Genomic DNA, 14,582 nt, shown 5'->3' with positions numbered 1-14,582 from the left:
CACTTTCCCAAAGACAACACCCTAAGAAAAGTATTCAGCAAGAACAACATTAAATTGAGCTACAGCTGCATGAACAATATACGACAAATCATCTCAAACCACAACAAAACAATTGCAAATGAGCCGTCGGCCCCCAGACAGAGCGACTCCAAAACCAACAAAGGATGTAACTGTCGAAAGAAACCTGATTGCCCTCTCAACGGGGGGTGCTTACAAACATCAGTTGTCTACCAATCTAAGGTAACACGCAAGGACATTAACACATCCGACACATATGTAGGATTAACCAAGGGAGAATTCAAAACCAGATGGAACAATCACAAGGCTTCTTTCAGGAACAAAAACCTGCGAAATACCACAGAACTCAGCAAACACATTTGGGACCTCAAAGACAATAATGTTGAATATTCAATAACATGGCAAATTCTTGCATCCAGCACACCTTACAATAGTGGTAATAAAAGATGCAACCTATGCTTGAAAGAGAAACTGTTTATTATTTACCGTCCAGACCTGTCATCCCTCAACAAGCGCAGCGAAATTGTAACAGCATGCCGCCATAGACGGAAACACCTCCTAGGTAACACATGAGCCAATCACCACGCCCCTAGGCCAGCCTGTACCCACCCACTCTGTGCCCTATATAAACCATGGTATGCGAATGCTCCCATTAAAATCTCCTGATGATTGAGGGTACCCCCCCTCATGAAACAGGCCTGTAGAGATGAAATAGTCTTGTGATTTTTTTCCCACACATACATATATATACATATATATATATATATATATATATATATATATATATATATATATATATATATATATATATCCCCGCGACCCTGAAGGGAATAAGCGGTAGAAAATGGATGGATGGATGAATGGATATATATATATATATATATATATATATATATATATATATATATATATATATATATCTGATTATGCATTGCTGTGTGGCACGCACAAAAGTGCTTTCATCAAATGCACTAGATGGCAGTATTGTCCTGTTTAAGAGTGTCACAACATTGCTGTTTACGGCAGACGGACTGCTTTACTGTAGACGTTCTTTATATTGTAGGAAAGCGGACTCAGGTCCGCATGGAGCTGGAGGGGGCGTGGCCTCCAGCTCCGCCTGAATTTCGGGAGATTTTCGGGAGAAAATTTGTCCCGGGAGGTTTTCGGGAGAGGCGCTGAATTTCGGGAGTCTCCCGGAAAATCCGGGAGGGTTGGCAAGTATGCTTTAGCGTCCGCTTTTTCTCCATACAAACAGCGTGCCGGCCAAGCCACATGTTGTATGCGGCTTCTACAGACACAAGTGACTGCAAGACATACTTGATCAACAGCCATACAGGTCACACTGAGGGTGGCCGTATAAACAACTTTAACACTGTCACATGGTCCTAGGTATGACGTTAAACTACATCCAGGCATGAGATGGGAGGTTGTGTGTGGGGTTAGTGAGTCCCAACTAACGTCTATAAAATGCACACAAAGAACCGTTTGCACCTTCTCTTGTGACTGGCGGGCAGTCAGCGCTATAAAGCTGAGCGGGTCCCTGGGTAATTAGGGCGCGGACAACCAACAGAACAGACTAAGTTCAACAGCCGAGTAAGGCAATTAGTCTAGGACAGGGGTCGGCAACCCAAAATGTTGAAAGAGCCATTTTGAACCAAAAATACAAAAACAAATCTGTCTGGAGCCGCAAAAATTAAAAGCCATATTACATACAGATAGTGTGTCATAAGATATAAATTGAATTAAAAAGACTTAAAGGAAACTAAATGACCTCAAATGTAGCTACAAATGAGGCATAATGATGCAATATGTACACATAGCTAGCCTAAATAGCATGTTAGCATCGATTAGCTTGCAGTCATGCAGTGACCAAATATGTCTGATTAGCACTCCACACAAGTCAATAACATCAACAAAACTCACCTTTCATGCACAACGTTAAAAGTTTGGTGGACAAAATGAGACAGAAAAAGAAGTGGCATAAAACACGTCCTAGAAAGTTATACATGTAAACAAACTACGGTGAGTTCAAGGACCGCCAAAATGAGTAGGACAAAACGGCGCTCGCCAAATACTCGAATCAGTGAAGCATGTTTAATATAAACAGTGTGCTTTGTAACAATTAGGGAGGCTTGTGTCATGTTTGTCCTCCTACAGAAACCATATTAAAACAAAAAATATAAATTTTCCCCCTCATCTTTTTCCATTTTTCATCCATTTTTTAAAAAGCTCCAGAGAGCCACTAGGGTGGCGCTAAAGAGCCGCATGCGGCTCTAGAGCCGCAGGTTGCCGACCCCTGGTCTAGGAGAAGGATCTCTGATATAAAATACCCCTTCCAACCCGCACCAAGCCAGCGTGGAAGGTGTAGGCTAATAACCAGCATGAAAAGTACGCCAAGAAGACGGCCCCCAGTCCCCAGCAGTTCCAGAGGGAACAGTGCAGTAGTGGCAGGGAGCAGCTAGAGATCGTTCACTATGGCAGAAACATGCTGAGGCTTTCGTCCAGCAGTGGACTGACAACGGCTGATGATGATGAACACTGTCACAAATATGCGCCACGCTGTGAACCCACACCAAACAAGAATGACAAACACACTTCGGGAGAACATCCGCACCGTAACACAACATTAACACAACAGAACAAATACCCAGAATCCCTTGCATCCCTAACTCTTCCGGCCTACAATATACACCCCCGCTACCACCAAACCCCGCACCCCCCAACCACGCCCACCTCAACCCCGCCCGCCCACACCTCAACCCCCCCATATCCCGAATTCAAAAGTCTCAAGGTTGGCAAGTATGTGTGAAAGTCACACCTGAAGCAAACTTGTTTACACTGCACACCAAATCGTATTTTTTGCCAGTCTAAAGGCTCCAAAGTACTTCAGATATGATCTTCTCGCATCGGATTCAGGCCACATCTGGAGGGAGTCCGATTGGAATCGGATCTTTTCAAATGGGACTTCAGTCTAAACGGCAATGTGACCTGAATGTGACTTTCTTTGACGTCACGCCTGGATTACTGTAATTTGTTTGTACGTGTGCGTTTATACTGGAGTCGGATAAAAATCCTATTTTACAGTCAGCTGGAAAAAAATCAGATTTCGAAAAATCCGATTTGGGCCGCTTTGGCCTGGAGTGTAAACGTAGTCTAAGTGTGTCCTGCTTTCCACACAGTTCCACTCAGTTTCTTTGTTTGTTTTATGGAGATACAGGTGGTACCTCCGTTTTTGTTAGTCATCCATTCCGAAAAAGGTCAAGGGGAACACTAAAACAAAACCAGACAATTTGTTCCCATAAAAAATCATGTCAATCCAATGAATCCGTTACCGGGGCCCAAACATATGAACACAAACCACATTTTATAGGGAACAATCATAGTTTTATATGCAGAATATAATGACAAATACATAAATAAACGAGTGAAATCATGGAGGAAGAGGAAAAGGGAGAGCCACGAGGACTTCTTTCTTGAATTCAACAGTGTTTGTCATTTTCTCTATCAAAGTGTTGGCAAATGCAACTTTCTTTGGCCACGTGGTGGCTTGTTTTCAAAATCATACCCAACTAGAAAAGAATGCAGAGAGCACATACCTACCCAAGGACCTATAGCCCAACAGTAAAGAATCCTTTAAAAAATCCTGAATCCAGACGGTGATCCGGGTCATCCCATAAATCGAATCAGATGTTCCTTATCCCGTTTCGGACATTTCCAGAAAGTTTCAACAAAATCTGGCCATAACTTTTCGATTTATGTTGTGAACAAACATACACAAAGAGCCCTCTCGACGTACTAGAAATGATCAGGCTCACCCCCAAAATCAAATCACTTGTTTCTTGTCCAATTTCGGACATTTCCCGAAAGTTTAAATAAAAAAACGCTCAAAACTTTTTTAGGTATGGTTAGGGATAGGTACTGTTCACATTTGAACAGATACGGTACCAATTCTGGGTACCTGGAAATCGATACTAATACTCAATGGTACCAATTTCCTGTACTTTTGTGTGTGTTAATAAATATTGTTTTTGACAACATTTCAAAATTAACCAATTACGATAACTGCTGTCCAGTAGTTATATCTTGTTTTATTGTGACATTTCTGATACAGTTGCAAGTCTCAGACTTTAGATAGCAGTAGTGTAAAGTTTATGGTGTGTTGAAAATAGCTAATGCTAATCCGTAACATGTTAAAATCAAAGCCAATGTAGATTAGCATCAAGGTAGCGCAAATTTGTAAAGGTGGAGCCTTACTTTACTTACGTTGGAGCAGGTTTTTTTTTGTCAATTTCTTTGTCGGCATGAAAATAGCAACATTACCGTATTTTTCGGAGTATAAGTCGCTCCGGAGTATAAGTCGCACCGGCCGAAAATGCATAATAAAGAAGGAAAAAAACATATATAAGTCGCACTGGAGTATAAGTCGCATTTTTGGGGGAAATGTATTTGATAAAACCCAACACCAAGATTTAATTAATTTAAAATAAAGAATAGTGAACAACAGGCTGAATAAGTGTACGTTATATGAGGCATAAATAACCAACTGGTATGTTAACCTAACATATTATGGTAAGAGTCATTCAAATAACTATAACATATAGAACATGCTATACGTTTACCAAACAATCTGTCACTCCTAATCGCTAAATCCCATGAAATCTTATACGTCTAGTCTCTTACGTGAATGAGATAAATAATATTATGGTTATGTGTTAATAATTTCACATATAAGTCGCTCCTGAGTATAAGTCGCACCCCCGGCCAAACTATGAAAAAAACCTTGTCCATTCCCAGGTGTTCCAACGTACCCTGTCATTGTGAGACATTTGAGAGAATCGTCCACCAAAAAAACAATACATTTCCCTGTCATGGTTTATGGATCCCGATTGTACCGGCCAACCAAACTGCACAAGATCATCCAAGTTGATGAAGACCATCTGACAGACAATCTTGTCCACCCCTGCTAGGTCTGATGATTCCGGTCTTCTGCGTGGTGGAGCAGTCAGATGGAGGCATCCAAGCAGACGTATGCGATGGAAGGGAAGAGCATGCGGAGTTCGTCCTAGTGCGGAAGGACATCCTCTTCTCCCAGCTGGTGGAGACGGCGCTGCTGGCCCTCGGCTACTCTCACAGCTCAGCAGCACAAGCCCACGGTCAGTCTTACATGAACTATCGTACTTTTACCAGGTTGGCAGAGGATGTATGAAACTGAAATCCTAATGAGTCTCACAAATAAAGGGGAGTGATTTGGGACACTGTCCTGTCACTGACAGTTTGTACACACACTCGACTACTATAGCAACCATATGTGTATGATGTGGAGGGTTAGGACTAAAGATGAATGCTTTAAAATGTAATATCGGAAATTATCGGTATCGGTTTCAAAAAGTAAAATGTATGACTTTTTAAAACGCCGCTGTGTACACGGACGTAGGGAGAAGTACAGAGCGCCAATAAACCTTAAAGGCACTGCCTTTGCGTGCCGGCCCAGTCACATAATATCCACGGCTTTTCACACACACAAGTGAATGCAATTCATACTTGGTCAACAGCCATACAGGTCACACTGAGGGTGGCCGTATAAACAACTTTAACACTGTTACAAATATGCGCCACACTGTGAACCCACACCAAACAAGAATGACAATCACATTTCGGGAGAACATCCGCACCGTAACACAACATAAACCCACTACGCCATGGGGCGGCATGGCGTAGTGGGTAGAGCAACCGTGCCAGAAACCTGAAGGTTGCAGGTTCGCTCCCCGCCTCTTACCATCCAAAAATCGCTGCCGTTGTGTCCTTGGGCGGGACACTTCACCCTTTTCCCCCGGTGCCACTCACACCGGTGAATTGAATGATGAATGGTAGGTGGTGGTCGGAGGGGCCGTTGGCGCAAATTGCAGCCACGCTTCCGTCAGTCTACCCCAGGGCAGCTGTGGCTATGAAAGTAGCTTACCACCACCAGGTGTGAATGAATGATGGGTTCTACATGTAAAGCGACTTTGGGTACTTAGAAAAGTGCTATATAAATCCCAGGTATTATTATTATTATTATTATTATTATAAACACAACAGAACAAATACCCAGAACCCCTTGCAGCACTAACTCTTCCGGGACGCTCCAATATACACCCACCGCCATCACCTACCCCTAAACCCCGCCCACCTCAACCTCCTCATGCTCTCTCAGGGAGAGCATGTCCCAAATTCCAAGCTGCTGTTTTGAGGCATATAAACAAAAATAATGCACTTTGTGACTTCAATAATAAATATGGCAGTGACATGATGGCATTTTTTCCCATAACTTGAGTTGATTTATTTTGGAAAACCTTGTTACATTGTTTTTAATGCATCCAGCGGGGCATCACAACAAAATTAGGCATAATAATGTGTTAATTCCACCACTGTATATATCGGTATCGGTTGATATCGGTATCGGTAATTAAGAGTTGGACAATATCAAAATATTGGATATCGGCAGAAAAGCCATTATCGGACATCTCTAGTTAGGACAGTAGAATGTTCAAAGGGACTTGCTGGAAACTTTGAGAAAAAAAGAGGAACGGAAAGAAAATTTGGAAAAGCAAGACTACATTTCCTGCAATTAGTTGCATTTTCTACACTATAGTTTATCTTTGTATTTAGGCCCCCCCGCCCTACTTTTTAGCCCACATTTTGCGCGTACCCATGAAGGTAGCGGTGTCCCAGTGACTCTTTGCATGTAGGGGTAGTGGGCATAACGAGGAGTAGCGGGTATGCATCTAGCCCTTCAGATGCTGACTCGCTCAAGCAGGGCCAGAAGAAAAATGCACAATTTCTGCATAAGTTGTATAATATATTACATGTTAGTTTGGAACCTTAGTTTGTAATGTTAGCCAGCTAGCTAACGTCAGGCTAAAATACTGAATAATAATACTAAAATACTAAAACTTTAAAGCTTGCGAATGTGAAAACATTAACGTTACATACCTTCAAAAAATTCACAAGAGACAACAGTCGTAGATAGCTATTTCTTCTCCGTCTAGTTCTTCGTTTATTCATCAAGCGAAGCATGATGAATGTAAAAAAAATTACAACGATTTCAGCCGTTAACTCCATTGAATTTCGTAACGGGTGGAAAAGCACAAAGGGTATTCAATCAGAACTAATGTCTTTAAAATGGACACTGTTTTGATTTTTCATCCGGAAAACAAAACGCAATACAAGACGTCAATACAATATGTACCCTACATTGGTAAAAAAAAAAAGAAGAAAAAAAGACGTATGGACGCACTTCCCCTTTTGCCGCAGTAGTCAACAAAACAACTTGTAAAGCCTGTTAGTGAATTTAAGATAGCATACTGTTACAGTGAATGTAAGACAGCGTACTGTTACTGTGAATGTATGGCAGCGTACTGTTACTGTGAATGTATGGCAGCGTACTGTTACAGTGAATGTAAGGCAGTGTACTGTTACTGTGAATGTAAGACAGCATACTGTTACGATGAATGTAAGGCAGCCAACTGTTACAGTGAATGTAAGACAATGTACTGCTACAGTGAATGTAAGACATTGCACTGTTACAGTGAATGTAAGGCAGCGTACTGTTACAGTGACTGTAAGGCAGCGTACTTTTACAGTGAATGTAAGACAGCGTACTGTTACTGTGAATGTAAGACAGCGTACTGTTACAGTGAATGTAAGGCAGCGTACTGCTACAGTGACTGTAAGGCAGCGTACTTTTACAGTGAATGTAAGACAGCGTACTGTTACTGTGAATGTAAGACAGCGTACTGTTACAGTGAATGTAAGACAGCGTACTGTTACTGTGAATGTAAGACAGTGTACTGTTACAGTGAATGAAAGACAGTGTACTGTTACTGTGAATGTAAGACAGTGTACTGTTATAGTGAATGAAAGACAGCGTACTGTTACTGTGAATGTAAGACAGTGTACTGTTACAGTGAATGTAAGACAGCGTACTGTTACTGTGAATGTAAGACAGTGTACTGTTACAGTGAATGAAAGACAGTGTACTGTTACTGTGAATGTAAGACAGTGTACTGTTATAGTGAATGAAAGACAGCGTACTGTTACTGTGAATGTAAGACAGTGTACTGTTACAGTGAATGTAAGACAGTCTACTGTTACAGTGAATGTAAGACAGCGTACTGTTACTGTGAATGTAAGACAGTGTATTGTTACAGTGAATGTAAGACAGTGCACTGCTACAGTGAATGTAAGACATTGTACTGTTACAGTGAATGTAAGACAGTGTACTGCTACAGTGAATGCAAGGCAGCATACTGTTATGATGAATGTAAGCCAGCGTACTGTTACAGTGAATGTAAGACAGTGTACTGCTACAGTGAATGTAAGACATTGTACTGTTACTGTGAAGGTAAGACAGCGTACTGTTACTGTGAATGTAAGACAGTGTATTGTTACAGTGAATGTAAGACAGTGTACTGTTACAGTGAATGTAAGGCAGCGTACTGTTACTGTGACTGTAAGACAGCGTACTTTTACAGTGAATGTAAGACAGCGTACTGTTACAGTGAATGTAAGACAGCGTACTGTTACAGTAAATGTAAGACAGCATATTATTACGATGAATGTAAGACAGCGTACTGTTGCAGTGAATTTAAGACAGTGTACTGTTACAGTGAATGTAAGACATTGTACTGCTACAGTGAATGTAAGACATTGTACTGTTACTGTGAAGGTAAGACAGTGTACTGTTACAGTGAATGTAAGACATTGTACTGCTACAGTGAATGTAAGACATTGTACTGTTACTGTGAATGTAAGACAGTGTTTGTTACAGTGAATGTAAGACAGTGTACTGCTACAGTGAAAGTAAGACAGTGTACTGTTACAGTGACTGTAAGACAGTGTACTGTTACAGTGAAAGTAAGACAGACACAGTATTGTTTCCTAGTTTCAGTCAGCTGTGTTTAGAGCATAAACATTGCACTGTGAGAGTGGAAGTGAGCAAAGGAATGTTTCACAAACACAATTAGGCATCAAACTGAGCCTGCAAAGACACAACAAAGAGAGAATGTGTGAGAAGCATGAAGAAGCAACGTCAAAAGTGTCGCACATGTTAGTCATCAGGGTTAGGGCTGTGACATGGACTCCTGTGCCGTTCTGTCTGAAGACACAAACAAGCAAGCGACACTAAGCAGTTAGAGCAAAGACATCTGCCATCTGTTAGGAATTTTAACCGGACTCTTTGTGCGTGTGTCATCGGCCGCCGGTCCAGTTCGATTTTCGGGAAAGCGTAAATACACGCACATGCTGTTTGTAACGCGCGGGAGATTACATGTGATTGAGTTTGTCGTTTACTTCCCCACTCATAAACACGCTGCTGAAGGTAATTCCTTTTTTACGGCCTCAAGGCCAGCGGACTCTTATCAGGCCTGCAGCCCACCTGGACAGAGAGGACCGTGGACTCCATAAAGTCTGTCAGCCAAGCTAACCCGCTGTAGATTTAGGCTACGTTTACCACATAACAATCTCGTCAAAGGAAAGGTTGCTTCTTTGATTTACACAACTTTTTAAACTCTCTTGTATAAATAATGACCCATTAGTGACCTACACTTAGTGGAATTAGACATGGATAAAGACACAACGACAGTTTGTGCTTTTAATTGATATTCCAGCAACTCTGCACTAAACCACACAAACAACCAGTTGTCCATGTAAAAGCTTAATTAATCAAAGATACACAACAGAAACTAGCTTTAGTAGGCATTACAACGTAAAGCGCTACAAGGCAGGGTACTACAAAGCTCGGCGATACAACACATGGTGCTACAAGGCAAGGTGCTACAAATCTAGGTGCTACAAAGCTCGATACAACACATGGTGCTACAAGGCAAGGTGCTACAAGGCTAGGCAAAACAAGGCAAGGCGCCACAACACATGACGCTACAAGGCTAGGCGATACAACACAAGGCGCCACAAAACTAGGCACTACAACACAAGGCGCTACAAGGCTAGGTGCTACAAAGCTAGGGGCTATAAAGCTAGGCGATAACGCATGGTGCTACAAGACAATGTGCTATGTACAAGGCTACAGACAAAACTACAGTTTGTGCTTTTAATTTATATTCCAGCAACACTGTACTAAACCACACAAACAACCAGTTGTCCATGTAAAGCTTAATCGAAGATACACAACTGAAACTAGCTTTAGTAGGCGCTACAAGGCAATGTACTACGAGGCTAGGCAAAACAAGGCAATTATTATTATAGAGGTTTATTTGAAATAGGGACAGATACAAAAACATAGACATCTGAGACAGTTATCCAATGTATGCATCATAGTGTTTGTAGCCAACAACACTTGTCCCCAACAACAACAACAACAACAACACAGATCCAACATCATTACAAAATAAGGCAAAGATGAGTCGATAATAATGATAATAGAAATAATACAGACAAAGTGCAAACTAGATAAAAGCCAATAATAATAATAACACAGAAAAAGTGCAGACTAGATACAAACCAATTAGTAAACATTAGTAAAAACTAAACATGAGAACACGATTGTTGCTCAACTAGCCATAATTTTGTTAGTTGTTTTTTGAAAGTGACAAGTGCAGGTATACTTTTCAAAGTGTCAGGTAAAGAGTTCCATAGTTGTGGTCCTTTTATTGAAAAGGCAGTCTGGGCAAAAGATGTTCTACGGAATGGAACGCAACAGTTGCTCGGGTGGTAGATCTGCTACCACTTTGCAGTCTTGTAATTGCCTTGCAGAGCAATTGGGGAGCAGAGTTATCCAAGCATTTAAAAACCAGTTTGACTGTGTGTAACAAAATAAAATTGGTAAAACTTAAAATATTGTATTTGGTTGAAATTTGGCAATGATGATATCGTATACTCTTCTTGTCTGGAACTTTCTTTATAAAGACACTCAATGGTCTTGATTGATGACTGGTGTGCCTGGGACCATGTAGTTAAGCCATAAGATATGTGTGAAAGAATCATTGAATTCATAAAAGTAAAAGCACAGCTGAGAGTTAAGCAGTTTCTTATAATCTTAAAACAGCCTAGGTTTGCCTTCAGGGTTTTACACATTTTCTTAAGACGCCACAACGCTTGGTGCTACTACACATGGCTCTACAAGGCCAAGTGATACAACGCAAGGCATGACAATGGTAGGCGCTACAACCGTAGGAGCTAGAACACAAGGTGATACAATACATGCACTGCAAAAACTGAAATCTAAGTAAGATTAAATATCTCAAACAAGGGTGATATTTGCTTATTTTCTGTCTGATAAGATAATTCTTCTCACTAAGCAGATTTTATGTTAGAGTGTTTTACTTGTTTTAAGTGTTTTTGGTCCTAAATGATCTCAGTAAGATATTACAGCTTGTTGCTGAGATTTGATGACCTATATTGAGTAAAACATGCTTGAAACTAGAATATCAACTGTTGCAAAGCTGTGTCATCAACACTCACAAGTATAAAACTACTTTTTTAAAGTAATCATTTCTTATTTCAAGCATGAAAAAAAAAAATCATGACTTTGACACAATTGTGTCTCATAATTAAAACGGATGACGGCCAAATGGACTTTGCTGTTTTATTTTCAATGAAACAATAGAAAATAGGTACTCATAGTAGTACAGTTGGCACACTACAGTAACTGACAGTTAATATTTAAACATTTAACATGTGACATTTCTAACAATTTTGAACAGAAATAGTTCATGCATTCAGATAAATGTTTCAAAATTACAATTAAAAAATTTATATACCGTAATTTTCGGAGTATAAGTCGCACCTGCCGAAAATGCATAATAAAGAAGGAAAAAAACATATAGAAATCGCACTGGAGCCCGGCCAAACTATGAAAAAAACTGCGACTTATAGTCCGAAAAATACGGTATGCGCACTAATTGACTGAAAGAGTACGCACTTGGCGTGATGTCGTCACGTTATCGATGGGAAAATGCATTTTTAGACCATATGATTTGCCTGAGCGGCTAGGAGACCCCGAGAGTAACAAGCGGTTGCCTTGTTGCCTTTCCATTAAGAACAATACATTAGTTTTTTAGTATAAGTTTGCTGGTTTCAAGAAATGTAATGCCGAGCGCATATCATTATGTCAAGATAATGGCACTAGCATTTACTTCATTTAAGAATATTTTTCAACATATTGAGCAAAAAGGTCTCTTTTTTTTTTTTTTTCTACCAAGAAAAGTGCACTTGTTATTAGTGAGAATATACTTATTTTAAGGTATTTTTGGGTTCATTGAGGTTAGCTAATTTGACTTGTTTTGGAAAGTCTTGACAAGCTGAATGTTCTTGTTCTATTGGCAGATAATTTTGCTTAGTTCAAATAAAATACCCCTCATTTTTGATTTTTTTTTTCTTCTTTTTGAACACTGACTTTTTGCAGTGTGGTGCTACAAGGCTAGGCAATACAATGCAAGGCACTATAAGGCTAGACCAGGGGTCGGCAACCTTTCCCAGTCAAAGAGCCATTTTGACCAGTTTCGCAAATTATAGAAAACAATGGGAGCCGCAAAATTTTCTTGAAATTTTAAATGAAATAACACTGCTTATAAAGTTTTCTTTTTGCTTTGTGCTATGTATAAACCAGGGGTCTCAGACACGCTGCCCACACCTTCATATGGAATTTAAAAGCTGGTGCGGCACGCGGGTTTTAAAAGAATGGCGCTTGTATGCGTCATGCGTGTCGTGATGGTACAGCATATAGCACCCACTACAGCCAGCGTGCCTGATCAGCCACATGTTGTATGGTGTTTCCGCCTGCTCACGTAGATGACAGCAAGGCATACTTGGTCAACAACCACACAGGTCACACTGACGGTGGCGGTATAAAAAAAACTTTAACACTCTTACTAATAATGCGCCACACTGTGAACCCACACCAAACAAGAATGACAAACACATTTCGGGAGAACATCTGCACAGTAACACAACATAAACACAACAGAACAAATACCCAGAATCCCATGCAGCCCTAACTCTTCCGGGATACATTACACAACCCCCGCTACCAAACCCCGCCCACCTCAACCGACCCACAGAGTGGGGGAAGAGTCAGGGCTGCATGGGATTCTGGGTGTTTGTTCTGTTGTGTTTATGTTGTGTTAAGGTGCAGATGTTCTCCCGAAATGTGTTTGTCATTCTTGTTTGGTTTTGGTTCAAAGTGTGGCGCATTATTAGTAAGAGTGTTAAAGTTGTTTTATATGGTCACCGTCAGTGTAACCTGTGTGGCTGTTGACCAAGTATGCCTTGCTGTCACGTACGTGTGCAAGCAGAAGATGTATATTGTATAACAAGTGTTGGGCTAGCACGCTGTTAATACAGATTGTAGAGAGCGCCAAATGTTGTACCATCATGGCACGCCCTTATTATAGCTGTAAGGGTGAAAATCGGTGAATATTAATCCCGGGAGTTTTCTGCGAGAGGCACTGAAATCCGGAAGTCTCACGGGAAAATTGGGGGGTTCAGCAAGTAAGCTGCTGAGCCGCATCAGAGTGATCAAAGAGCCGCATGCGGCTCCGGAGCCGCGGGTTGCCGACCCCTGGGCTAGACGATACAATGCAAGGCGCTACAACGCTAGGTGCTACAAAGCTAGGCGCTACAACGCATGCCGCTAAAAGTCAAGGCTAGACGAGGCACAACAACGCTTGGCACTACTGGGCCTCTTGTTGCTGGGCAGAATTTGCGGGTCTTCACTGCCTCACACAGGAGAGAAAGAACACGGAGAGTTTGATTGATTGATTGAAACTTTTATTAGTAGATTGCACAGTACAGTACATATTCCGTACAATTGACCACTAAATGGTAACACCCCAATAAGTTTTTCAACTTGTTTAAGTCGGGGTCCACTTCATGGTAGTTGTCAGAAAGAGTCACTCAAACAGGAAGGAAACTAATGCAAAAACAGCACTTTAAAACTATTAATATTTTGAGTTTTATTTATTGACCTTTTGTGCCAATCGACCGCTGCTGTTGAATATTTCTTTTGATGTGTGGAAACATACACATCCAAATGAACGTTTTTAATGCGAGTGAACGAATAGACCCCTAAAGGGCAGACACACACAAACACACACAGAAGTAAACTTGATTTAACCTAAGCAAAGCTGCGTTGAGAAATAGTGTGCAGTCATGCAGCGTCGCAGACAAAAAAGACGCACCTCCCTCCCGGGCTTCTCTCTAATGAATACTTTTTGTTTTTTAAAACAACCATTTATGTTAACTGAATAATTTCTGGCTTAAATTATACATTTTTCCCTCTGCGGTCCACGACCAAAATTACACAGAGCCCCTGCTATTTTTGCCCTGTTTGAATTGTGTCCTGCATTCTTGCGTCCCAGTGGTGTATTTAAAGTCCCGGCCGAGGACCACGGCCATTCTTTAATTAGCCCAGGCCGGCAATTAAGTGGGAGATATTGTTTATTTCAATTATAAGGGTCTGAAGGCTTTTATAGCACGGACGGGCGCAGACGTGTACTTTATGGCTTTAAGTCGGCGAACAGTGAACGGCGGTCGGCATTGTTGCAGTGCCACGTCTGACGGGTCACTGC

General features: G+C 41.1%; 1 protein-coding gene across 3 annotated transcripts in view; it reads left to right on the top strand.

The window, feature by feature from the left end:
• Positions 1-14,582, top strand: part of satb2 (SATB homeobox 2) — a 97,762-nt gene that overhangs the window by 31,521 nt on the left and 51,659 nt on the right. For all 3 annotated transcript variants that reach the window (XM_061970829.2, XM_061970832.2, XM_061970831.2), the window contains exon 3: positions 4,986-5,171. In XM_061970829.2, coding sequence (XP_061826813.2) covers positions 4,986-5,171 — 186 coding nt within the window. The remainder of the gene's footprint in view (positions 1-4,985; positions 5,172-14,582) is intronic.

The sequence above is a fragment of the Nerophis lumbriciformis genome, linkage group LG13 (assembly GCF_033978685.3).
Source record: "Nerophis lumbriciformis linkage group LG13, RoL_Nlum_v2.1, whole genome shotgun sequence".
Classification (NCBI taxonomy): domain Eukaryota; kingdom Metazoa; phylum Chordata; class Actinopteri; order Syngnathiformes; family Syngnathidae; genus Nerophis; species Nerophis lumbriciformis.
The sequence above is the reverse complement of the archived record's forward strand: the minus strand, read 5'-3'. Positions and strand labels throughout refer to the sequence as shown.